General features: G+C 42.7%; 1 protein-coding gene across 1 annotated transcript in view; it reads left to right on the top strand.

Annotated features, from left to right (window-relative positions):
- Positions 1–1,611: 1,611 nt before the first annotated feature.
- Kif14 (kinesin family member 14) overlaps positions 1,612–25,149 on the top strand; it is a 47,663-nt gene continuing 24,125 nt past the window's right edge. Inside the window, exons 1-17 of the mRNA XM_013017301.1 lie at positions 1,612–1,706; positions 3,090–4,207; positions 5,300–5,554; positions 7,715–7,802; positions 8,385–8,483; positions 9,431–9,483; positions 10,972–11,002; positions 11,469–11,576; positions 12,837–12,953; positions 14,191–14,306; positions 17,472–17,644; positions 18,715–18,862; positions 19,326–19,389; positions 21,477–21,661; positions 23,369–23,471; positions 23,730–23,890; positions 24,436–24,517. Of these exons, the coding sequence (XP_012872755.1) occupies positions 3,180–4,207; positions 5,300–5,554; positions 7,715–7,802; positions 8,385–8,483; positions 9,431–9,483; positions 10,972–11,002; positions 11,469–11,576; positions 12,837–12,953; positions 14,191–14,306; positions 17,472–17,644; positions 18,715–18,862; positions 19,326–19,389; positions 21,477–21,661; positions 23,369–23,471; positions 23,730–23,890; positions 24,436–24,517 (2,811 nt within the window). The 5' untranslated portion in view covers positions 1,612–1,706; positions 3,090–3,179. The remainder of the gene's footprint in view (positions 1,707–3,089; positions 4,208–5,299; positions 5,555–7,714; positions 7,803–8,384; positions 8,484–9,430; positions 9,484–10,971; positions 11,003–11,468; positions 11,577–12,836; positions 12,954–14,190; positions 14,307–17,471; positions 17,645–18,714; positions 18,863–19,325; positions 19,390–21,476; positions 21,662–23,368; positions 23,472–23,729; positions 23,891–24,435; positions 24,518–25,149) is intronic.

Genomic DNA, 25,149 nt, shown 5'->3' with positions numbered 1-25,149 from the left:
CAGCTACTTCTGGTTCTCTTTTTATCCTTCAAAACACTTTGATTATCTGCACTTATTGCCCATTAAGATGTTGTTACTTTAGAATATGTATTTACCTAAAATCCTTTTCTTATGCTGGTTCTTCTCATTCTCTGTTCTGTCCAGGTTGTACTGAAACTGGACTAAATCTTGTTTCTAGACATCCCACTCGCAGGCTGTTAGATCGTTTACGTTTATTAATGCAGAACCTCACCTCTCATCTATAAACTGGGAATAATATGAATATTTACCTCGTAAGATTTCCAGGATTACATTAGAAAAAAACACCACGTAAGGTACTTAGCACGCTTCACAGCTCACCGCCTTGCACAGATGGTGTGCTTCCTGGGGTGGACGTGAGGTCCTGGTGGGAGGCCGACTTGTGGGGGGCTCTGGGCGCTGACCCTTAGCCGTTTTGTTCCAGGCTGGGGCTCGACCACTTGCGCCGCAGCTCCTCGTCCAGCTCTTGCGGGCTAATTAGAGAAACCAGAACAAGACAGTCACGGACCTTGATGCCCGGGCTGGCTTTGAACCCTGATCCTCAGTCTCCCGAGTGGCTGGGATCACGGCCTGGGCCACGGCGCCCGGCTCCAGCTGCTTCACATCAAGGACCCGCACGGGCGCCCCAGTCTCAATGGTCCTCGGACGCGCGTTTTGGCGGGATTCCCGCTGCGGCCCCGCCCCCCTCCCCACGCGGGACGCCCTGCGGCCGGAGCTCCACGCTCATTGGCTCATGACGTTTTCTGCGGGGCGGGGACGGGGCGAACCTGGCGTCTAGAACCCAATCCGCGGCGCTTCCGGGCGCGGCTCTTGACGCACGTCCGGCAGCCAATCAGAAGGCGAGGCGCGCATTCAAATTGCGGCCGTCGCGGGAGCCGGCTCTATCAGCGGTGAGTGGCTGGGAGATGGGGTGGGGTTGGGAGTGGGGGGGGTCCCCGAGATGGCAGGGGACGCTGAGGAGGGGTGACACCCCTTCCGGGGGGGGCTCGCAGGTGCTTTCCCCACGGTGGCCGCTGTGGCGTTGGCGGGGGACCCCCATTGTGTCCCCAGGACGCGGCCTGGGGTCCCGAAGCCGACTTGGGTCTGCCAGGCCTCGCCTATCCGCGTCCGGGGTCCCCGAGTCGGGAGTGTGGGGGTCCCCTTCTCCCCCGTCCGGAGTTCCCGAGTCGGGGTGTGTGGGGGTCCCCGAGTCGGGGGTGTGGGGGTCCCCTTCTCCCCCGTCCGGAGTTCCCGAGTCGGGGTGTGTGGGGGTCCTCGAGTCGGGGGTGTGGGGGTCCCCTTCTCCCCCGTCCGGAGTTCCCGAGTCGGGGTGTGTGGGGGTCCCCTTCTCCCCCATCCGGGGTCCCCGAGTCGGGGTGTGTGGGGGTCCCCTTCTCCCCCGTCCGGGGTCCCCGAGTCGGGGCGTGGAGAGACCCTTTGAGGAGACCCAATGGGGAGCGGCAGAGCCGTGGGACCCTGGGCTACTTCCTCTTCTCCATGTCCCGACAGTCCTCCTGTATTGATTTGTGTGAAGAGCCGACTTTCCAGACCCTCTTCTTGCCTTCGCATTCTGTACTTTTCTGTACGTTTAGTTGCAGGTCCGATGCCAGATGCTAAAATGACCTGAAGAGCTGTGTGTTTGATGATGACTGTTCACATACAACCTTCCAAGAGTCACTTGAAAAATGAGCTTCTGTTCTTCTACAGCAGTGAGTTGAGCCTGTGTGTTGTTTTACTACACAGAGGCGTATGTTAAAGAGCTGCCCTAGAGGTGGGCACTTCCTCTGATCTATACCTATAAGCCTAGTTACTTTGGAGGCTGAGATCTGAGGACTTGAGTTATGAAGCCAGGCAGGTAGGCAAGTTAGTAAAAACTTTTTATCTGCAATTTGGCTGGTTAAGCCAAAAAAAAAAAGCCGGAAGTGGAGCTGTTGCAATAGAGCGCCAGCCTTGAGCAAAAACGCTCCTGAACTGTGCCAGAACAGCACCCAGTCCCTGAGTTCAAGCCCCAGGGCTTTAGCTGTCACTACCTTCTGTTCCTTTTCAACTTCCCTGCTTAATAGATGAGGTTAATCCTTGCCTGGTGTAGCTTGTTGCCTGATGGAGGGCAGGGTGTCTACTTACCTTTCTTTGAAGGGGAGAGTCTTGCTATGTTGCCCAGATTCCTCCTGCCTTAACCTGAGATTACAGGTGTGCACCCCTATACTGAGCTACTTACCTAATCTTGAGGAGTCAGTTTTCCTTACACAAGCAATTACTTTATACTACTTAAAGTCAGCATACTTATTTGTGGGTAATCTGCCTGGTGACAAGGATTTAACTTTTCCTGTAGTCATTCCAGTATTCAATGAGTGTTTATAAAATGCTTTGCTCCAGACCCTGCTTTAGGTGCTAAAGTTTCCCTTAGTCCTCAGTGTGGGTCTGGTGGCTCACACTCAGTAATCCTAGAGGCCTAAGTTGAGAATCAACCTGGGCAAAATATTAAAAGAAGCCAGGTGTGGTTCACATGTGTAATCCCGGCTTCTCAAGAGGGGGGAGTAGGTAGGAGGATGGCAGTCCAAGGCATACCTTGGACAAAAAGCTCAAGACCCTCTCTGAAAAAAACAACAACAGAAATGTCTGAACAGTGGCACAAGGGGTAGAGTAAGTACAGGGTCATGAATTTAAACCTCAGTACCACAAAACTATGAACAAACAAACAACAAACTGTTGACACAGTTTTTAACACTTGGTTATTACTGTTTTGAGGCAAGTTGTGCTTTGTTGTCCAGGCTGGCCTTGAACTTGAGATCCTTCCTGCCCATTCCCCCTCCCCAAATTCTGAGATTAGGACATATTTGCCCTAATACAAAGGTAATCTGTGTTTTCCTCTCTAAGACTAAGGAAAGGTCTATGGTATCTTATCAGAGATCCTGGCAGGAAATATTTGTTGACTGGTGACTTGAAGATGTGTCTGGGCAGCTTTGAAGCAGTAGCTGAGATAGAGATTGTGACTGATTCTAACAAGTGCCTCTGGGAATTTACTTTCTCAGTGGGAGATCCCCCCTAAAAGTTTATGCAATCTACTTTGTGTGTGTGTGTTTCTTTACCAGATATTTTCAAGAACAAAGTGTCCAGAAATCAAATGAACATCCAAAGAAGGGTTTAGATTCTTCACATTCTTTTAAAGAACACTTGCCAAGATGTCAGTCCAGACTACTGCTGGTAGAAATGCTGGTACCCTCCTGAAAGTGCCTCCTTCCCAGAAATGCTCTTCCTTGAGTGCTGTCAGCGCCAGCAGCCGCCCGAAGCTGCTTTCCAAGCCTGACACCTCACAGTGCGAAAACCATGACCCATCACAGACACCTGCGAGTAAAATCAGAGACATAAACAGCACTTACGTTATTTCTGCCTGTAACAGATCAGGAGATCTGCCCCTTTCCCCCAACCCTGTGGGGAGACTGACCCTTCAGAGAAGAGCTACGAGGAACAAAGAGTCAACTTTACTTGGGAGTGAGTTGGGGGACACAATTGGACCTGCAGCAGACGCCAGTCTTACGTTGCAACGTCGGGGTGCTAGAACAGATTGTGTGGAGAGGTGGAGGGGAACGCAGAAGGTAGCTGGCGAGGCAGGCCTGCCGCAGGAAACTGGGACAAACGCAAAGGTTCTAAGTAGTAATAGAAACCCTTCTGTCACCTCCTCTGCAAGTTTCACCAAAGACTCCAGTGCCGCTGATGAGAAACGCAAAGAAATGTTTTCTACCCCTGGGGGAACAAATGAAAACGCTGCACTGAAGTCCTCAAGCAGAAGTGTACCTATCCATTCCCAGGGTCAAACCAGGGGACACTCGGCTGGGAAACCTCTCCAGAGCAAAGCAGGAAGCGTGCAACATGGGAGTACTGGGAATGTCGTTGCCAGCCATTCGAACACACTTGGAAGCCTGGAGAAAAGACCCCCAGTGCCATGTACACCAGAGCACAAATCCACACCGAAGCGCGGCCTGCCTCTGCCGGAAAGCCCAGGTGCATCCACGGTGAGAAGCAGGGGGCCCAGTCTTCAAAGGTCGCAAAGTTCTCTTCTTGCAAATAAAAGGGACATGTCCCAAGAAAATACACTCCTTCCTGAAGGCACAACTTCAGTTGTGAACAACAGCTCCACCAAAACAGACCCCTTCAAAGTCGAGAACAGTCAGGTGACCGTGGCGGTCCGAGTGAGGCCTCTTAGCAAAAGGTACCGTTTTGCATTTGATTAATTAACTAATTATTTTGTGCCAGTACTGGAGCTTGAACTCAGAGCGTGTTGCTCTGGCGCAGCTTTTCTGCTTAAAACTGACTTTTTCCCCCCCTACTTGTGCCATGCCTCCATTTCCACTAGTTATTTGGAAATAGTCTCTCCGATTTGTCTAGTTATTTGGAGAAAAGAGTCTCTTAGATTTGTCTGTCCAGGCTGGTTTAAACCTTGATCATCACATCTCAGCCTCTTGAGTGGCTAGGATGACAAGTGTGAGTCACTAGGGCCTGGCTTTTAAAGAACTTTGAAAACTTAAAATACAATAAATTAAAAGTGAATTTGACATGAATTTTTTTTTTTTAAAGGAAGAAAATTTAGTGGAAGAGGGACTAATGGGTTAACAATGACAGCCAGTAGCCCAAAGAGACTTAGCGTTTACAGGGCTGGGAAGGTGGCTCAGTGGTAGAGCGCTTGCCTTGCATGCATGAGGCCCTGGGTTTGATTCCTCAGCACCACATAAGCAAAAAGAAAAAAGCTGGAAGTGGCGCTGTGGCTCAAGTGGTAGAGTGCTAGCCTTGAGCTGAAGAGCTGAGGGACAGCGCCCAGGCCCAGAGTTCAGGCCCCATGACCGGACCCCCCCAAAAAAAATCTCAACCAAAGAGACTTAGCATTTAAACTTACTACATTCAGCTTGTTGAAACTCATTTCTATTTTAGGCCAGCTTTATGTAGATTTGCAGCCCCCAAATTTCCTCATTACACAAAGAGGTTTGCAGATTAGTACTGAAGCATAGAGGTCAATTCTGGTCAGTGGCGTGGAACAAAATGTAGTTAAGAAAATGGAAAAGGGGAAACGATTTGTAAAAGTAAGTTAAATTTCTCTACAAAAAAAAATGTAAATTCCATTTTCTCAGGATATTAGCACTGAATCTTATAGAATTAGTATTTTGGAAACCAACTTGAGTTAAGTTCTCTAATTTTCCATATTAAAGTCCACAGTTCTCTCACCTTAGAGAAATGATGAATTTACTCATTCTATGGGAATAGATCGCACACGGTAACTTGGCTTTTTCCTTTGCCCTTCTTTGCAAAGAGAGCAGACAGAGAAGGCATTCCAGGTAGTCTTCATGAACGGAGAAGAAGTCACTGTGGAACACCCTGACTTGAGACGAGTCTACGCGTTTACTTACGATGTTTCCTTCTGGTCTTTTGATGACCGGCACCCTCACTATGCCAGCCAGCCGGTTGTCTACGAGAGGCTAGCAGCGCCTCTCCTGGAGCGAGCCTTCGAAGGCTTCAATGCCTGTCTCTTTGCATATGGTCAGACTGGCTCTGGAAAATCCTATACGTAAGTTGTGTCGCACACACGGCCACCCAGCATGCTGGATAGAAAGAACATAGATATGAAACCACTCAGATCGGGATGCAGGGCTCACCCATTCTTCTCACAGCTCTGCAAACTTGGGTGCCACTGAACCTCTGCACTTCAGTTTATCCCAGAAATAACTTTGGCTCCACTTTACTACAATTGGTATTCCTTGTATAAATGTAGCCCAGAGAGGGTGTCTTGTAAATACTATTGGGATGATTAACAGTAAGGCATCTTAAATGTTGGGTAGATCTAGTAACTTAAATCTTTCCTTTGTTAGAATCTGTGAGCAGTTTACTGGGTAAAACCTTACCAAAAAAGCTTTGGAACTTGTGCATGGGGAAGAGGGTGGCATGTGGGGGGGAACTAAGGAGTGACAGGGTTACAGTGTCCAAAAAGAAATGTACTCTTTACCTGACTTAAGTAAATCCCTTGATATAAATCCCTTTATAACAACAACAACAACCACCAAAACCAAACTTAGGGACACTTAGATATCTGTCTCTTCCTTATATGTACTTTGCCTTATAAAAGTACTTGATTTCCTTTTTCAAAAATCCACTAAAATATTTTAAAGCAAATTTTTAAAAAGTAAGCCATCTGTGGCACCGTAAGAGAACTATGTTTGATGATGGTGAACTGTGAGTTTCAAAACAACCAACAGAGAGGCCCTGGACTGTTTCCAATTCAGAGGAATGATAATGTGTGCTAGAAATAGCTCGGGAGGGGCTGGGAAGGTGGCTCAGTGGTAGAGTGTTTGCCTTGCATGTATGAGGCCCTGGGTTTGATTCCTCAGCACTACGTAAGCAAAAAGAAAAAAGCCGGAAGTGGCACTGTGGCTCAAATGGTAGAGTGCTAGCCTTCAGCTGAAGAGCTGAAGGACAGCGCCCAGGCCCAGAGTTCAAGCCCCACAACCGGACCAAAAAAAAAAAGAAATAGCTCGGGATATAGGGGTGTTACATAAAAATAAGGACAACAAAAGGAAAGTCCACTTCCTGCAGAAGGGTGTGCCACCAGCCAACCATCTGGCAACCAAGCACACAGAGCGGGTAGGCTGCTCCTTTTTTACCCCTAACCCAGCAGGCCCCGCCCCTCTGCTCACATTGGCTGAGCTCAGGTTCACAATTTATAAAGGCATGTGGCATAATTAACAGGATGTAACTAAAATTCAAGGAGCTTGAAACAGGATGTCTTAAAGTATTCAGGAAAAGGCTGTAACTAAATGTAATTAACAAGGGCCAAACCAACTGGCCAAAGCAGGACCTCTTCAGAAAAAGGATTCTCTCCAGATTAACAAAAAAAAAAGCAAATTACTTAGACAGAAAACGCTTTTCTCACCTGTGTGAGGTGCTGCTTGCCTTGTGTGGTGCCGTGGCACATTATGTATAAGTACAGAAGGGTCCCACCGTACACCATAAATGTGCTCCATTACCAAGTGCCAATTACAAATACTACAACACCAAGGCGAGTGGAGCTGTGGTAGAGGGAAGCAGGCTGAATGTGCACAGGGACTAGCCTTCCTTGAGGTCTTCGCATACTATGCTAGAAGGCTTTGCTGTGTTCTGTCACAGCCTCTGAATAGAGGCTTCTGCTTGTCCCACACTGCAGATGAGGTAGTTGAGATTTAGTGAGGTCAGGTGTCTTGTTCGGGGCCACTGAACTAATAATAGGTTAGAGTCACGTCTTAGATCTGGGCCAATCTGATGCTTAACTATTAATGGTGAACTTTTAAGTAGTTAGCTTGTCCCATGGTCCCTATCTAACCCATTTCCCCCCAAAAAGGTCCCAAACTGCTGGGTGACTCAAGCCTGTAATCCTAGCTACTCAGGAGGCTGAGATATCGAGGTTCAAAACCAGCCTGGGCAGGAACATCTGTGACTCTTATCTCCAATAAACCACCAGAAAACAGGAAGTGGTCCTGTGGTTCAAGTGGTAGAACACTAGCCTTGAGCTGAAGAGCTGAGGGACAGCACCCAGGCCCAGAGTTCAGGCCACATGACTGGCAAAAAAAAAAAAGAAAAGAAAAACAACAACAACAACAACAACAAAAAACCCTGAAACTAACTCATTTTCCCCAAAATAATTTTTTTAAAATCCCTAATCTGTGTTACTTTCTTCTTATTTATAATGTATTTTCAGGATGATGGGATTTAGTGAAGAACTAGGAATAATTCCAAGATTTTGTGAAGATCTTTTTGCTCAAGTAGCCAAAAAACAAACCCAAGAGGTATGCTCAAATACAAATCAGAGTCATAACTGCTAAATTATCACCTGTTATAAGATCTAGAAGAAGCCAGGTCCTGGTGGCTCGCGCCTGTAATCCTATCTACTCAGGAGGCTGAGATCTGAGGATCACAGTTTGAAGACAGTCCAGCAGAAAAACCCATGAAACTCTTGGGCCCTGATAAACTACTCAGGAAAAGCTGGAAATGGCACTGTGGCTCAGCAACGAAGATGCTCAGTAACAGCGCCCAGATCCTGAGGTCAAGCCCCAGGACTGGCAAAACAAAAAAGAAAAAAAAATTGTGCCAATACCTGGGTTTGAACTCAGAGCCTCACAGCTTGCTCAGTTTGCCTCCTTTTTGATGGTTAGTTTGGAGACAGAGTCTCCTAAACTTTTTTATCAGGCTGGCCTTGAACCTCGATCTTCTGATCTCAGTCTCCTAAGTAGCTAGGATTATGGGTGTGAGCCACTGCTGCCCAACAAGAATTTATATATTTGGATACTAGACTCATGTCAGATATGTGACTTATAAGCCATTCCAAGAATTTGAAAGTAAATATAACGTCTTGTTTCAATTTCTGCTAGGTCAGCTATCACCTTGAAATGAGCTTCTTTGAAGTATATAATGAAAAAATTCATGACCTTCTGGTTTGTAAAGGTGATAATGGGCAGAGAAAGCAACCAGTAAGTTTTAAATAATTCATATTTGCTTTTCTTTTTGTTTTTATAAAGGTTTATAATTATGTGAGTTCTGGATACCTTGGCTTAAGTTTTTACTAAAATATTTTTATTGATAGCAAGTGCTTAAGATCGCCAGTCTTAATTGGTATTGAAATAAACTGAACATTATCGCTGGTGGAAAACTAATCACTCAAGTATTGTGTAAAAGTTAGAGATTAAAATGTTGTTAAATGTTAAAATGTTGTTTTGGCTCATATAAATTAAACAGACTCATAGTCTATCAGCCAAAAGGTAGTGAAATTTTTTCAAACTTTGTATTTTTATTGGCGAATAATGTATTTCAGTGGATTGTTTATTTGATATGCTGTAGATAGTCTGAGAAATAGACTTTCAGCGTTTTAAAACCTTTCAGCTTTTTATAAAGGAAAGGTTTTAATTTTGCAAAGGAAATTTGCAGCACAATACATGACTGTATAAGGTGACTTCCTTTGCCCAAGCTCATGCAGTTTACCGTGACAAAAATCAAGAAACTCAAAAAAAAAAAAATCAAGAAACTCAAATAACATTGTCTTTTATGACTTTGATAATGTTCAAAAATTTCTGCTCACAAAACTTAAAATGCCAGTGTAAAAAGGAAGAAAAAATAAATGTCTGAAAGTTAGTCAATGTATTTTAGAGAACTTTAAAAGCACATAAGCAAATAGGTACAGTAGGACTTAAGTTAAAAGTAAAAATTAGTAACAGTGATGTGACATATGTTGTTGTATATTGTGCGTATATCAATAATTTGAGTCATAAAGCAGTTTCTTTGTGACATACAGATATGCTTTTATGGTTCTTTGTATTTATTTCTGGGTCAAGACACATAGTTAACTCAAAATGTAGAAAAAGTGATCATTTAAGATTGCATCTCCTGAAGTACGTGTCAAACTCATATTTGCCTCTTCCAGCTGCGGGTGAGAGAGCATCCTGTGACTGGACCATATGTTGAGGGATTGTCCATGTAAGTGTCTGGCTTAGCAGGAGCCTGGGGGAAAGACCACTGTGGACAGGGAGAGAGCGAGGGGAGGAGACCACTGTGGACAGGGAGAGAGCGAGGGGAGGAGACCACTGTGGACAGGCAGAGCGAGGGGAGGAGACTACTGCGTATTGGGAGAGACCGGAGTGATGACCGCTCTAGCTCTTTCCAACCAGGGTGCAGTTAGCTGTTCATTTTTATATTTGTATTTTTTTCATAGCATCTGGTTTAGCATATTGATTAAACTGAGTGTGAAATAAAATATTTGCTTTTTCTCCTATTTTTACCTTTTCTTTCCCCATTAAGTTGAAACCTTCCTTCAAACCTGATTTTTATACCTATTCCTTTAAGCTGAAAAGTGAAGAAAGGAAGGTATTAAGATGCTATTTTTTTTTTTTTTTTTTTGCTGGTATTGAGCTTGAACTCAGGTCTTCACATTCTTGGCCTCGCCTTTTAATCAAGGCTGATGCTCTACCACTTGAGCCATACCTCCAGCTTCAGGCTTTTTTGCTGGTTAACTGGACATAAGAGTCTCTTAGATTTGTCTGCCTGGCTGGCTTTGAACCTTAATTCTCAGATGTCAGCCTCCTGAGTAGCTAGCTTTACAGGCATGAGCCACTGGAAGTTTTTGCTTTATTTTCTTGTTGTTTGGTTGTTTTTTTGTTTGTTTTTGTGTGTATGTGCCATTCCTGGGACTTGAACTTCGAGCCTGAGTTTTTGTGCTCAAGGCTAACACTCTACCACTTGAGCCACAGCTCTACTTCTGGCTTCTTTGGTGGTAATTGGAGATACCAGTCTCATGAACTTTCCTGCCTGGGCTGGATTTGAATTGTGATTCTCAGATCTTAGCCGGGACTTCTACATACCTTCGCTACACATGCGTACACCTGTGTATATCTTAGAATCAAACCTTTGGTGGTATGATTTTTATTTGAGTATTATAATGTTAAGATACTAAAGTGCTTGATTTTCTTTTTTTTTCTTTTTTTTGTCTGTCATGGGATTTGAACTCTAGGCCTGGGCGCTGTCCCTCAGCTCTTCAGTGCAAGGCTAGCAGCTCTACCACTTCCAGTTTTCTGGTGGCTCACAGACTTTTCTGCTCAGGCTGGTTTGAACTGTGATCCTCAGATCTCACCCTCCCGAGTAGCTAGGATTACAGGCGTGAGCCACCAGTGTCTGGGAGGTGCTTGATTTTCAAAAGTCATATTTTTTGATAAAGTACAAGTATTATCTCATTTCCTGCCCTTTAAGAATAGGGAAAATGAAGCATGGGAGTATGACTCAAGGGGTAGAATGCCTAGCAAACACAAAGTCGAGAGCAAGCCTCAGTACCATCACCAAAAGAAAAAAAGTAAAGTATAGAAATGTTTATGAATCAGCCCATTGGTATCTCCAGAGTATTTATATATTGAAAGATAAGTGGTTTGTGAGAATAATGAAATTGATTTTATCTTCTTACTTCTTAAACATTAGGAACGTTGTCAGTTCTTATTCTGATATCCAGGTAAGACTGATTGCATTTTGTCTTTTTTAACTAGATAGAGGATGCTCATGAATATTTCTACGACTGTCTCTTTTTTGCTGTTCACATGCATAAGGGGTTAATCCAGTTAATGCTTTGTGAACTGCTTTTGTAACACCTTAATCAACACAATATATGAAGTCGTACAATTTATCTATGCTAATATGAGAAAAATGGCTCCTGAGTTGAAAATAAACACCAAATATCATGTTACCTTAAGAGTTTTAGGAGTAGCTTTTTAAGGGTGTTATATCCTGATTCAGGTAACCAAATAACAACACAAAAAAACAGTCAATGGGAATGTAAATTATTAAGCTAATTACACACTGTATATGTTACAAATGTGTATAAGAAACAAACGTGCTTTCCTAACTTCTTTGCTTCTTAATTTCTTTTTCTTTTTAATTACCATCTCTGAATGTTAGTGACCTTCTTTTTCTCTCCTTAGAGCTGGCTGGAGCTGGGAAACAAGCAAAGAGCCACCGCTGCTACCGGCATGAATGACAAAAGTTCCCGCTCCCACTCCGTTTTTACCCTGGTGATGACCCAGACCAAGGTACTGTGGTTGTCAAGTACTTTCCTCGGGAAGATAGTGAAGCCATGACTTCTATAGTTTAACTCTTTTTTTGGTAAATCTAAAGGTTAAAACACAGTCATAAAACTATATAGACACAAATGCATTTCAGGAAATTATATAATTACTTTGAATAACTATATTTAGCAATATGTTGTTATTTTTAAAAACTAGTACTAATACAAATTAATCACTAGTACTAATTAATATATAACTGATAAGATCATATCAATAAGATAATATCAGTAATATATGGTAATTATACAGTATTTGGGAAAACATTACAAAGTAGAAGACTTTAAAATTCATCCATAGTTTCCACTATTCAACGCTCTGTCTCATAATCACAAGCAAATTCAGAAAATCTCTAACAATTTTATGCCATTAAAATTCTAGGCAGAGAGGGGCTGAGAAGGTAGCTCAGTGATAGAGCGCTTACATGCATGAAGCCCTGGGTTCGATTCCTCAGCACCATATAAGCAGAAAAAAAAAGCCGGAAGTGGTGCTATGGTTCAAGTGGTAGCATGCTAGCCTTGAGCTGAAGAGCTGAGGGACAGTGCCCAGGCCCAGAGTTCAGGCCCCATGACCGGACCCAAAAAAAAAAAAATTCTAGGCAGAGATAATTTTTTGTTTTGGTCCGGTCATGGGGCCTGAACTCTGGGCTTGGGCGCTGTCCCTCAGCTCTTCAGCTCAAGGCTAGCACTCTACCATTTGAGCCACAGCGCCACTTCCGGCTTTTTATTTTCTGTTTATGTGGTACTGAGGAATTGAACCCAGGGCCTCATGCATGCAAGGCAAGCGCTCTACCACTGAGCCACCTTTCCAGCCTGCAGAGATAATTTTTTAAATAGTGTAATATCCCGTTAATTTACAGTTTCTAAGTTTTTCTCTACTGTTAGACATTTGTATTGATTTTAAGTGTTCTCCTGTTATGCTAGACAACAATACTCTGGTGCACTAAGCCTTTCTCCATTTATAGTTGTTTGCTTACTAGAACTCAGTAGGGTGGAGTTTTAATCTCTATCATTTCATCTGTTTCATTTTGTCACAATCCAGCCCCTGGTTGATACATTCCTAGTAGATCCTGTGGATATCTGGGCACTATAAACACTATAAATGACTGCAATTTAAAAATGGATGCTTTTAAATTAATTGTTTGTAATCTTGTCTATGTCTCCCTCTTAAAGACATTGACAGCAAGTCATAGAGGACTAAATTCTCCTAATACTGTTTTTTCTGTAGACTGAATTCGTGGAGGGGGAAGAACATGACCACAGGATAACAAGCCGCATAAACCTAATAGATCTGGCCGGTAGTGAGCGCTGCTCCACCGCCCAGACCAGCGGGGACCGACTCAAGGTACCTCACACGCTCTTCTCTGTCTTTTTCTTTTGAGCCTTGGTCTCACTGTGTTTCCAAGGCTGGCTTCAAATTCTAGGGCATTTATCCAAGGGATTGTAAGCAGGTATGGTAAGTCAGGTATGGCTCATTGCTGTACTATTCACTATAACCAAGTTATAGAAACAGCACAGATGCCCGACAACAGATGATCAAGGAAAAGTGATGTATACCCACAATAGAATTTCATTCATCTATCAGGAAGAAATAATATTGAATCATTTCCAAGACAGACCTGGAAAAAATTATGTAATGAATTCATTCAGGCTCAGAGAGACAAATGGCATGTTTTCTCTCATATGTGAAAGTTAGATCTAACTTATAATGAATAATTATGATGAAAACACAAACAAGGGCAAACATACACAGAGAAACTGACAAAGTACAATGTAAGAAAGGGTAGGGTCCAGTGGCTTAACTCCTTTGAACAGTTCACCTATAGTTCAGCAAAGTGAATACTAGGAGGCCGAAACATGTCTGTGAGGGGTGGGGTTTAAAGAAAGAGTGTAGACAAATGGAGAGAGGAAGGGTGGGTGAATGCAGACAGGATACTCAATGTGCAAATGTGAAAATGTAGCAGGGCAACTTAAGGGGTCCCTATGGTAGGGAAGGGGGAGAATAAAGGAAGGAATGACAGTGATCAAGATGCATTGTACTCATAAATTGACATGTTGAATGGTAATCCCTTTGTGCAACTACTAAAAATAGTAATAATAAATCTGGGTTATAAGCAGTCCCCCTGCCTTAGCCTCCCAAGTAACAGACTGCAGGTTTGCCCCAGTTCCTGTCTTTCTTTTCTCATTTTGATGAGATTTAGTTATGAAGACATTACTTACAAGCAGAATTACATATATGTATAGTATATATTACATACATATACATGCACATATCAATACATCTATACCTGTATAATATACTTATACATTATGCATATATAATTATGTATATAATATATATTATGTATATTACAGATATTTACATAGTTGATAGCTTATGATTACATCATTGAAAACTTTAGAGCTGCATACTTTTTTGGTTATGATTACTTTTCAAGGAAAGTTAATAAATTTTGAGTCGTAAAAAGTTGGTACTTTAGGGAAGAACATATTTAGTAATTATATATGGGGAGATACCTGTTTTGCTGAATCACTTTGTTAATGAGAAGAAAAAATATTTTGATTTTCAATCTTGCATACAGGAGGGCGTGAGCATTAACAAGTCCTTGCTAACCTTGGGAAAGGTTATATCTGCACTCTCAGAACAAGCAAACCGAAGGAGAGTTTTTGTTCCCTACCGTGAATCTGTTCTTACATGGCAAGTATCTTTTGAAATATAAAGAACCATATCAAATATAGGTATAGTGCACGTGGTAGAGCACTTGCCTAGCAAGCATGAGGTCCTGGGTTCAGTCCCCAGTAAGACACACACAAATGCACACACATATAAAATACAGTGAATGCTGTGAAGAAAAACCGGTTTCATACAACTTTGAATCAGAAAAGAAGTGCTTTAGTAATGTGGATTCTAGATAGAAAATTAACCCAGCTTTTGTTTGGTTTTGTTTTGGTGTTAGTACTGGTGCTTGAATTCAGGGCTTAGGTGCTGTCCCTTAGCTTTTTTGCTCAAGGTTAGCATTCTACCACTTGAGCCACTGCCCCGTTTCCAAAACTACCTGGATTTGAATCTAGGTAGTAAGCTCTGTGACTTGGGGCAATCACTTCCTGACACAGCCTGTTTCCTCACTAATGGGAATGGTCTCAATCTCTACCTTCTGCGGTGAGCATCTTAGTACATAATGCAGAGTCTATGAGTGCAGATCACTCCTCCATCAAGTTGTGTCCAATTGTTATTAGTGCCTAACATGATGCTGTTACCAAACATTGCTGTGCATAAAGTGAAATTCAGTTATTGTGTGTACCTACCCCATAATGCCTAGTACCTAATGCTTAGTGTTTTCATCAGTGAATATAGGTTTTATTTCTAATCCATTACAAAGGCACATTTAATATTCACTGAGAAGTGTTAATGTCGGGAGATGGTCCCCAATTTATAATGGTTTGGCTTATGATTTTTCTACTTTACCATGCAGAGATTGTGCTTTAGAACTTGATTTTTTTTTCTTCTTTCTTTCTGGGACTGGTGATGTGCTCTAAAAGATTCTGATGCTGGGCAGCAGCATGGCACCAAAGCCATGTGATCCTCAGCCAACCAGCCAGCCATGTGAGCCCCAGCCAGTCACGTGACCAGGGTCCAGAAAAAAACTGTTCTGTTCTCTAGCAGTGTCACTGTGCTGCTAAGCTGTGGTGTTTGCTGTACTAGTTGCATTCAATACTTTTTTGTTTGTTTGTTTTTTTGAGTCATGGGGCTTGAGTCAAGGCTTGGGTACTGTCCTTTAAGCTACAGCTCTACTTCCGATTATCTGTGGTTAGTTGGAGATAAGAATCTTGGGTACTGTCCTTTAAGCTACAGCTCTACTTCCAATTATCTGTGGTTAGTTGGAGATAAGAATCACAGGGATTTTTCTGCCAGGGATGGCTTCGAACCATGATCCTCAGATCTTAGCCTCTTGAGTAGCTAGGATTATAGCTATGAGCCACCAATGCCTGGCTTTCAATATATTTTTAATTTTTTTTTTTTTTGGGTCCGGTTGTGGGGACCTGAACTCTGGGCCTGGGTGCTGTCCCTCAGCTCTTCAGCTCAAGGCTAGCACTCTACCGCTTGAGCCACAGCGCCACTTCCAGCTTTTTTCTTTTTGCTTAAGTGGTGCTGAGGAATCGAACCCAGGGCCTCAGGCATGCAAGGCAAGCACTCTACCACTGAGCCACCTTCCCAGCCCTTTCAATATATTTTTAACTTATTATTATTTATTTATTTTTATTTTTTTGCTGGTCCTTGAACTTGGCCTAGGTGGTCCCTAAGCTCCTTTTGCTCAAGGCTAGCACTCTACCACTTGAGCTACAGCACCATTTTGGCTTTTTCTGTGATTAATTGGAGATAAGAGTCTTATAAGACTTTCCTGCCTGGGCTGGCTTGAACATTGATTCTTAGATCTCAGCCTCCTGAGTAGCTGGGATTATAGGCAGAAGCCACTGGTGCCCAGCTGACTTACATTAATTTTAACTTACATTGGGCTTCTCAGGGTGAAACCTCAGCTTAAGTCTGGGAGCATCAGGACTACATCCCTATGTGACAATGACACATCTTTAGAATTGGTTCATTAGACTGTGATTACCACCTGGAAACTTGGAAGGAAAGGGCAGTTCTTTTTTTTTTTTGTTTGGTTGTGGGGCTTGAACTCTGGGTCTGAGCGCTGTCCCTCAGCTCTACAGCTCAAGGCTAGTGCTCTAGCACTTGAGCTACAGCGCCACTTCTGGTTTTCTGGTGGTTTATTGGGGATAAGAGTTTCACAGACTTTCTTGCCCGGGCTGGGTTTGAACAGCGATCCTCAGATTTCAGCCTCCTGAGTAGCTAGGAATCCAGGCGTGAGCCCCCGGCGCCTGGTTAAAAGGGTAGTTCTTTTTCATACCTTTGGAAAGTTAGGACTACTGACATTCATTCTTCACTAATATAAATGTATTTTTAAATCTGATACTTTTTCCCCCCTAAAATAAAACTCTGCACACAGTACAATATAGATTTTTTTTTTGTTTACACACCTGTTATTTGAGGCTGTGGTCAGTGACACTGGGATTATGAAGACTGAGGCATAATCCTTTCCCTTTGTAGCTTGCCATCTAAGAAGGAAGAGCTCTCCTCCCAGTGTTTGATGGTTAGCTATGATTTATGCCTTTGCACAGATCATCTGGCATTAAACAATGTGGAAGGCAGGAGAAAATAATGTGTTGTGAGACCTAAAAATACCTATAGTGCCAAAATGATTTAAAATGGTATTATTGAACCAATAGGGTATAAAATATCTTGCTATATTTATTCACATGTGTACATTGAGTATCGTGACTGCATTTGCCCACCCTTCCATTTGTCCACTCTCTTTCCCTTAAACCCCAATAGATATTGTAATATCAAATATGATATCCTATTATATAACATCAAATATAATATCCTATTATATACCCTATTTTTTTTGTCTTTTTCTTTTTTGGTACTGGGGATCGAACCCAGGACGTTGCACTTGCCAGGCAAGCACTTTACCACTGAGCTACATCCCAGCCCGATATACCCTATTTTTTTAAACTATGTAATATTCCATTAATTTACAGTTCCTAAGTTTTTCTCTACCGTTGGACATTTATACTGATTTTAAGTGTTCCACTGTTACACTAGATAACAATACTCTAGTGTACTAAGCCTATATATATATATATATATATACACATACACACACACACACAGATATATACATATATAAATAAAACCCTATTGTATAACCTATTAGAGTTCAATTTGTGCTTTCTAGACAATAATGTAATTAGCTTGTTGTAGAAATAAAGTCTAATTGTAACTTTTCTGCCCTCAAAGGCTCCTTAAAGAAAGTCTGGGTGGAAATTCAAAAACTGCTATGATTGCTACTGTCAGCCCTGCATCCAGCAACCTGGAAGAAACCTTAAGCACACTCAGATACGCTAGCCAGGCACGCTTGATAGTCAATGTTGCTAAAGTCAATGAAGATGTGAATGCCAGGCTCATCAGAGGTATGCTTTTTTCTCAAAACCTAAATATTTTGCCACAGTTTAAACTTACATATTAATTCAGCCTTAAAAGGAGCAATCTTAAGAAAAGCAAATATTTTTCCCCCATATCTAATTATGATAGATTCTAGTCCTAAATAGTGATGGAGACAGATAGGGAGATGGACAGCAAGACAGCAAGACAAGTCAATGGTGAGAGAAGAGAAGAGTGTAAGGCCATAGAGAACAGCAGCAGTAAAGAGGAAATGGCACGCATACAAAACCTTTACAGCCAGCGCAAGTGGCTTACACCTGTAATCCTAGCTATCTAGGAGGCTTTCTCGATTCAAAGCCAGCCCAGGCAGGAAAGTTTGTGAGACTCTTTATCTCCAATTAACCAGCAAACAAACAGCCCCCCCCCCAAAAAAAAACAACACAAAAAATAGAGCTGTGGTTCCAGTAATAGCCAACTTTGAGCAAAAAGGCCAAATGAGAGCCTGAGGTTCTGAGTTTGAGTCCTAGCGCGCGCATGCACACACACACACACACACACACACACACAGAGCCCCTGACAAACATATGACCACCTTTCTGAAAAGTAACCTAAAGCAAATGGGGCTGGAGGAATGGCTTGTGTAGTAAAGGGTCTCCTAACAAACACAAGGTCCCAAGTTCAAACCCCAGCACCCCAACCAGCAAACAACACAAAATAAGCAAGAGTTCTGAAATCCAGCTTCAGAAGTCTTTGATCTTTGTTCCACATGTCTTTATGGATGATGTTTGTCCAAGACAATTCTGATTTGTCCCAGTGTGACTAACATACAGATACCTCTGCCTTTCAGAAGTGTGTCACTTGGTTGTCCCGTTAACAAAGGGAGAATTTATTAATATGGGAGTGCTTTTTCAGGTTAAGGTAGGGTAGAGCTTTGTAGGTAATGTTCAGTAAAATATAGCTGATTTCTCTAAATAGTCTAATTTTATTTAGACATATTTAAAATTCCATATGAAATAAATGATTAGAGTATTATGCCCAATGTCAAGAATCATCACACATCAGATATTCACTCAGCATGCATCTTTTTACAAATGCTTAGAATTGAAAGCAGAAATTGAAAAGCTAAAAGCTGCTCAAAGAAGCAACCGGAATATTGACCCTGAACGGTACCGGCTCTGTCAGCAAGAGATAACATCTCTGAGGATGAAACTGCATCAGCAGGAGAGAGACATGGCAGAAATGCAGAGGTGAGATACTGAGTGTGCTGTGGTGAGATGGAGGGAGGGGGCACTTCGTGATTATTCTTTCATGCTACTCCTAGGCTTGAGCTCAGGGCCTAGGCACTGTCCCTTTGCTTTTTTGCTCAAGGCTGGAGCCACAGCTTCACTTCTGGCTTTTTGTGGTTAATTGGGGTAAGAATCTCACTGACTTTTCTGCCTGCGTAGGCCTTGAACTGCAATCCCCAGTTCTCAGCCTCCTGAGTAGCTAGGATTACAGGCGTGAGCCACTAGTACCCAGGCTGGGAGGGATGTTGGTGAGAGCATACTAATCTCTTTCTCCTTACCCTCCCGGTGAGCAAAACAGTCCGCTTTCAGACTGCCTTGTTTAAAGGTTGCTGTGGAGCTTCCCAGGCTGCCCTGGTCCTCTCTAGATTCTCAGTCTTACGTGTCTGGTTGCTGTAACTTTGTTGTTTTTGTTTTTTTTGGAAAGGGTTTGGAAAGAAAAGCTTGAACAGGCTGAGAAAAGAAAACTTCAAGAAACAAAAGAGTTACAGGTATCACTTGGACTTTCTAAACTGATGAATAAAAAAGTAGACAAATAGGCAAGTCTAATTTCTCAAATATTTCTGGGGTGCTGACAGTACAAAGCAGTACCATAAGGAGAGGTAACATAGAGAGTTGTTAAGATCAACTCTGGCTGCTTAGAGCAGCTAAATGTCTTGCTCTGGTCACTTTGGTTCCACATATTTGCTAAACATCTGTGTCATGTAGGTACAGGGGAGGCCCAGGAGTTCTAACTCTCAGAGCTTGCAGTCAGAAAGCTGAAATACAGTGCCACCTGATTGGGTAGGACCTATGAACTGCCAGTTCTGTAAAGTGTAGCTGAACACTGGCAGTGTCATAGGGTTTGTCCTGTTGCAGTGAAAATTATGTAAAAGGCAGAGAAGCAGGAGAGAGGAGGAATAATTGGCTTTGAGGGGGGTTGTTAGCAAGGAGGACTTCAAAGAGAGAACATTAAGCAGGGTTTTGAACAATGAATGGGAATTTGCTAGACCAATGAAATCAAGTCTTGTTAAGTGAAGTAACACCTTGTTTAAAAGTGGGAAGGAGCTGGGCATTGGTGGCTCACGCCTGTAATCCTAGCTACTCAGGAGGCTGAGATCTCAGGATCTAGGTTCAAAGCCAGCCTGGGCAGGAAAGTCCGTGAGACTCTTATCTCCAATTACCCACCAGAAAACCAGAAGTGGTACTGTGGCTCAAGTAGTAGAGTGTTTGCCTTGAGCTGAAGAGCTGAGGGACAGCACCCAGGCCCAGAGTTCAAGCTCCACAACTGACCAAAAAAAAAAAAAAAAGTGGGAAGGTACCGCAGGGCTTGGATCTTGAAAGGATTCAAGAGTTTCAGATAGTTGGAAATTAACTTGGAACAGTGTAGACTGGAGAAAGATGTAAAACTCAGGAAGAACCTTTGCATTTTACATGGAGGGGTATGGCGTGAGCAGGTGTGTGCAGTGGCTTTTCTGGTAATATGTGAAAGATGGATTTGAGCAGAGAAGATAGGAGTGCATAGCAACTCCCTGTCTCAAAACCAAACACCCGGCCTTTGGCTGGTGGGAATGTGTGGGAAGCCTTCAGAGGAAGGGGAACTGGGTGTGATTAGAGGTGGGCTTTGAAGCTCAGGTAAGATTTCAGTAAAGAGAAAGAAGAAAGCATTGTAGGAGGGGGGAAAACATGAGAACGGAGGTAGGAGAGTTTACTGAGTTCTCAGAAGACGGTGTATGGATCAGTTTGGTTGGAATGAACCGGTTATATAAACTCATAAGGAGATACAAGTTGAAAGATACGGTGACTTTAAGAACTTGATTTCCAAGCCAGAGAAATCATGTTTTATCGAGTAGGAGGTGGAAAGCCATTGCAAGTGCTTGACCAGGGAGCCCTTCTGAGAGAATTCATGTGGTATAGGATGTAAGGTGTGTTAGAAACGTAAGAAGAGGGGTCTGAGAAGGTGGCTCAGTGGTAGAGTGCTTGCCTTGCATGCATGATTCCTCAGCACCACATAAGCAGAAAAAGCCGGAAGTGGGACTGAGGCTCAAGTGGTAGAGTGCTAGCCTTGAGCTGAAGAGCTGAGGGACAGTGTCCAGGCCCAGAGTTCAGGCCCCACGACCAGAAAAAAAAAAAAAAGAAACGTAAGAAGGGCTAGCAAGGTGACCCAGGAGGCACTGCGCATCTGACGTGAGTCAGTTCCTGCAGTAAGACGGTGAAATTGAACATGGAGCCTGAAGAAACTGCCATTCTAAAGACCAGGGAGAATTAAAATGGATGCAGCCAGGAGTGACAGGTTGATGTAAGAGTGATGGCGGGTGGTGAAGGACAAAGAAAGGTCGATATAAACTGCATAAGATGGTAAAGTCACAGAGAACTCACAAGGAGAGAGTCTAAGAAATCTTTAATTTTGTCTAAAAATCCTTTCATTTCTTTTTGAGAGGAGGGCCTTGAACATGTTAAACATACACTACGTGGGGCCCCAGGAAGCCTTGAATTTATTGAGACTCCATCATAATCATTAAGGTGAATTTAATAATTTCATGCTGGGATCAAGATTGATTTAATTTTCTTTTTCAAATTTTGGTCTGACTTCCACCAGAAAGCAGGAATTACATTTCAGATGGACAACCATTTGCCAAACCTCGTCAATCTCAACGAAGACCCACAGCTGTCAGAGATGCTGCTGTATATGATCAAAGAAGGAACAACTACTGTTGGGAAGTGCAGACCGCACGCCAACCATGACATTCAGCTGTCCGGGGTCCTGATTGCTGATGATCACTGGTGGGTTGAGGGTCCAAGGCATACCCACACGTGCCAGAATGCGTCTGTGTCTTGTTAAGTGGGGCCTCCTTCATAGGCATCTGTGTATGCTGATTCTTTGCTGTCCTTCTTCAAATCTATCTTCCAGCCAGGAGAAACAATTCTTTTTTAAAAAAAATATATTTATAGTATTTTCTAGTATTTATTAGTTAGAAACTCTTAAAATTGTTACTGTAAAGGTGATGTACAGAGGGGGTTGGCGTTACATAAGTCAGGTAATGAGTACATTTCTTTTTGAACAGTGTCTCCTTTTCCCTCGTTTTCTCTTAGTCCCCCCCAACTCCCCTCCCTCACAAGTTGTATAGTTCATTTTCAACTTAGTGTCTAGTGATATCACTGGTGCGTTTCTTCACCCTTTGTCCCACCATTTCTGTGCTCCTTCCTGCTCTCCCCGACAAGATTATCTTACGTACAAGACAAAAGGTACAGAAAGCAAAAACAGCAACAAAGGAGGAAAAAAAATTAAAGCCAAATAACCTAAAACCTCTTGCTTCCATTTCTTGGAGTTCTGAGAAACAATTCTTGAGTGTTTTATAAAGACAGCAGATGAGTTCCTGTCAGCATAAGCTATGATGTAATTCTATCTATGGCATTCCTGATCTGACTGAAGGGTAATTTATTTTCTCGCAATTCTGTCCCTTTAATATAGCAAAACTTAGGGTTGAAGTGACAGATTAATTTTTTTATTTTATATGAATTTTGGTCACTTGATTAGAATGATACTTGTTTCTCTGTGCTGTTGGAATGGTGATGTTTATAAATTGTTTTGGTTCTATGTTGTAAGTGTTCTTTCTTCTTTGTTTGCTGGCTGTGGGGCTTGAACTCAGAGCTTGGGCGCTGTTGCTTAGCTCAGAGCTTGGGCGCTGTTGCTTAGCTTTTATGCCCAAGGCAAGTGCTCTAACTGTGCTTGAGCCACAGATCTACTTCTAGCTTTTTGATGATTAATTGGAAATAAGAATCTCTCTCAGACTTTCCTGCCTGGGCTGGCTTCGAACTTTGGGCCTCAGAGCTTAGAGTCCTGAGTACCTAGGATTACAGGTGTAAGCCACTGGTGCCTGGCTGCACTATTTTTAAATTTTCTCTGTGTTGATGGTTTTCACTACCATGAAGTTCTTGTGTTAGTGCAGTCTGGGTGCTTTGTTGGTGGGCATTTGGGTTATTTGTAACTTTTTGCAATTACAACATTGGTGTGTGTATTCTTGTTCATAATTCTTGACAAAAATGCAACTTATTTCTGCAGAGCAGTTTCTCCAACTCCTGTTAAAGTTATTAAGACTCATCTATTAACCCAGAAAGTTAGACAAGTAAAATAGTTAAAACGGGTTCACTTATGGGAAACTATCCATTTTTAATACTTTTTCCTTGAATTTTTTTCTCCTTTTTTATTTTCATTTTCAGAGGGGCTTTTTTTGGGAATTACTTTCAAAATATATGCAGTGAAAATTCTTCCTCACCACTAGTGGTTGGAATTGACTAAAGGCCAGGTTTTCTTTTTCTGGAAACTCCTAAGTCTAGTTGAAGAAAAATATAATTTAAGTCTTTGCTGCTATAAGTTGATCTAAACCTCGCCGCCAAAGGCAGGAATCACACGGGATTATTCCATTTTGTCCTTTTCTTACCTTTTAGAGTATGCTGTGCTTGTGACCAGTGCTTCTTATTTTTTTACAGTACAATCAAAAATTTGGAAGGGACAGTGAGTGTTATCCCCATTGGGGAAGCAAAGACTTACGTAAATGGAAGACACATTCTCCAGCCTACAGTTCTGCATCATGTAAGTTTCAGGGTGCTACAATGGTGGGGTGGGGCGGGGAGGGGAGGTTACCTGGTATTCGTCATCAAGTCCTGTACATGCATACACCCATGCATATACACAGAGAAAGTATTTACCAAAAGTGAGTTGCTATCATTTTTATGTTTATTATTAATAGTACTAGATTATCTTGAATTGTTGAGCTAATTGATTTTTTTCCCTTGTAGTTTGTTTTCATTCAGACCTGCCTCAAATAGCAAATATTTTTGTGTGCTTTAGGGTGATCGGGTAATTCTTGGTGGCGATCATTATTTTCGATTTAATCATCCAGTCGAAGTCCACAAAGGGAGAAGACCATCCAATAGAGATACTCTTGCAAGTGAGGCTCCGAAAGACTTTGAATTTGCCAAAAATGAGTTACTTGTGGCACAGAGATCTCAGTGAGTATTACTATTGGTGTGGAGCAAGAAGTGGACAAGGGACTTTCCAGAAGAGAGGGCCCTGCTGTGTGAGGCTCCAGCAGCTACCACCACCTTCTGTGACGTAGCTTTCCCTGTCCCTACATTCATTGTTTAAGAACCTCTTTCTTACTAGGCATCAATTTTGTGTCTGGCACTCTGCAAAATGCTGGATATACAAAGAACAATTGTTTGTATACAAAGAAGCCTTGCCCTAGGGGAATTTATCATCCCATGAGCAGACAGCTCTAACTAGTGACGTCCTTCCTGTGTGGTGTGGAGGTATACACGTGATCCCTCATCCTGACTGGGGGGTCACTGAGGGTTTATTGGGGTCCCTAGAATAGAGCCTCAAGAAAAAATGAGCAGTTAGCCCAAGGCAGACTGGGGGATGCCCATTTGCTTAAGCAGATCTTAGCGAGATAGTGAAGTATACATATTAAAATGCTCAACAGTGTGGGCTGCTGCCTCTTAAAGAACAACTAAAGAATGGCAATTAGACATAAGACACTCACATTGTGAGAGAGGGCGCTGGCACCCACGCTTGGGGAAGGCTTTGAGCTCGAACTAGATCACAGGCTGTGTCATCAGTTGAGACCAGTAAAGAAAGTGAGTGCAGTGTGGCTGGGTACGAGAGAATGAAGGAGATAAAATCAACAAGGCTTTCTGACTAAAGAGGACAAAAGGAAGAGGAGTCAAGAATGACTTAACTGTGCTTTTTGCCTTTTAAAAAGCCTAAATCTACTTTTTTTCTCTCCTTAATTTTTTAAAAAAGATACCATTATAGCCTCCCTCCCGCCTCCCCCCCCCCCGCCCCCTTTGGAAGACAAGCTCTAATTTTATAAGCCAAGCTGACCTCAAACTCATGATCCTCCTTCCTCAGCCTCCCAAGTGCTAGAAGTGCAAGCTATCATGCCTGGCTCCATTTTAGCTGCCTATTATTATTATTATTATTGCTATTATTATTTTATTTATTTTTTTTGCCATCTGTGGGGATTGAACTTAGGTCCTGGGCGCTGTCCCTGAGCTCTTCAGCTCAGGGTTAGTGCTCTACCACTTGAGCCACAACGCCACTTCCGGCTTTTTCTACTTATGTAGTGCTGAGGAATTGAACCCAGGGCCTCATGCCTGCAAGGCAAACGCTCTCCCACTGAGCCACTTTCCCAGCCCTATTATTATTATTGTTTTTTGGTGCTGGTCCTAGGGCTTGTACTCAGGGCCTAAGTGCTGTTGCTGAGCTT

This window comes from Dipodomys ordii, unplaced genomic scaffold, assembly GCF_000151885.1.
Source record: "Dipodomys ordii isolate 6190 unplaced genomic scaffold, Dord_2.0 Scaffold35, whole genome shotgun sequence".
In the NCBI taxonomy this organism is placed as follows: Eukaryota; Metazoa; Chordata; class Mammalia; order Rodentia; family Heteromyidae; genus Dipodomys; species Dipodomys ordii.
Note: the sequence above shows the minus strand (reverse complement) of the source record. Positions and strands in the feature narration are given on the sequence as shown.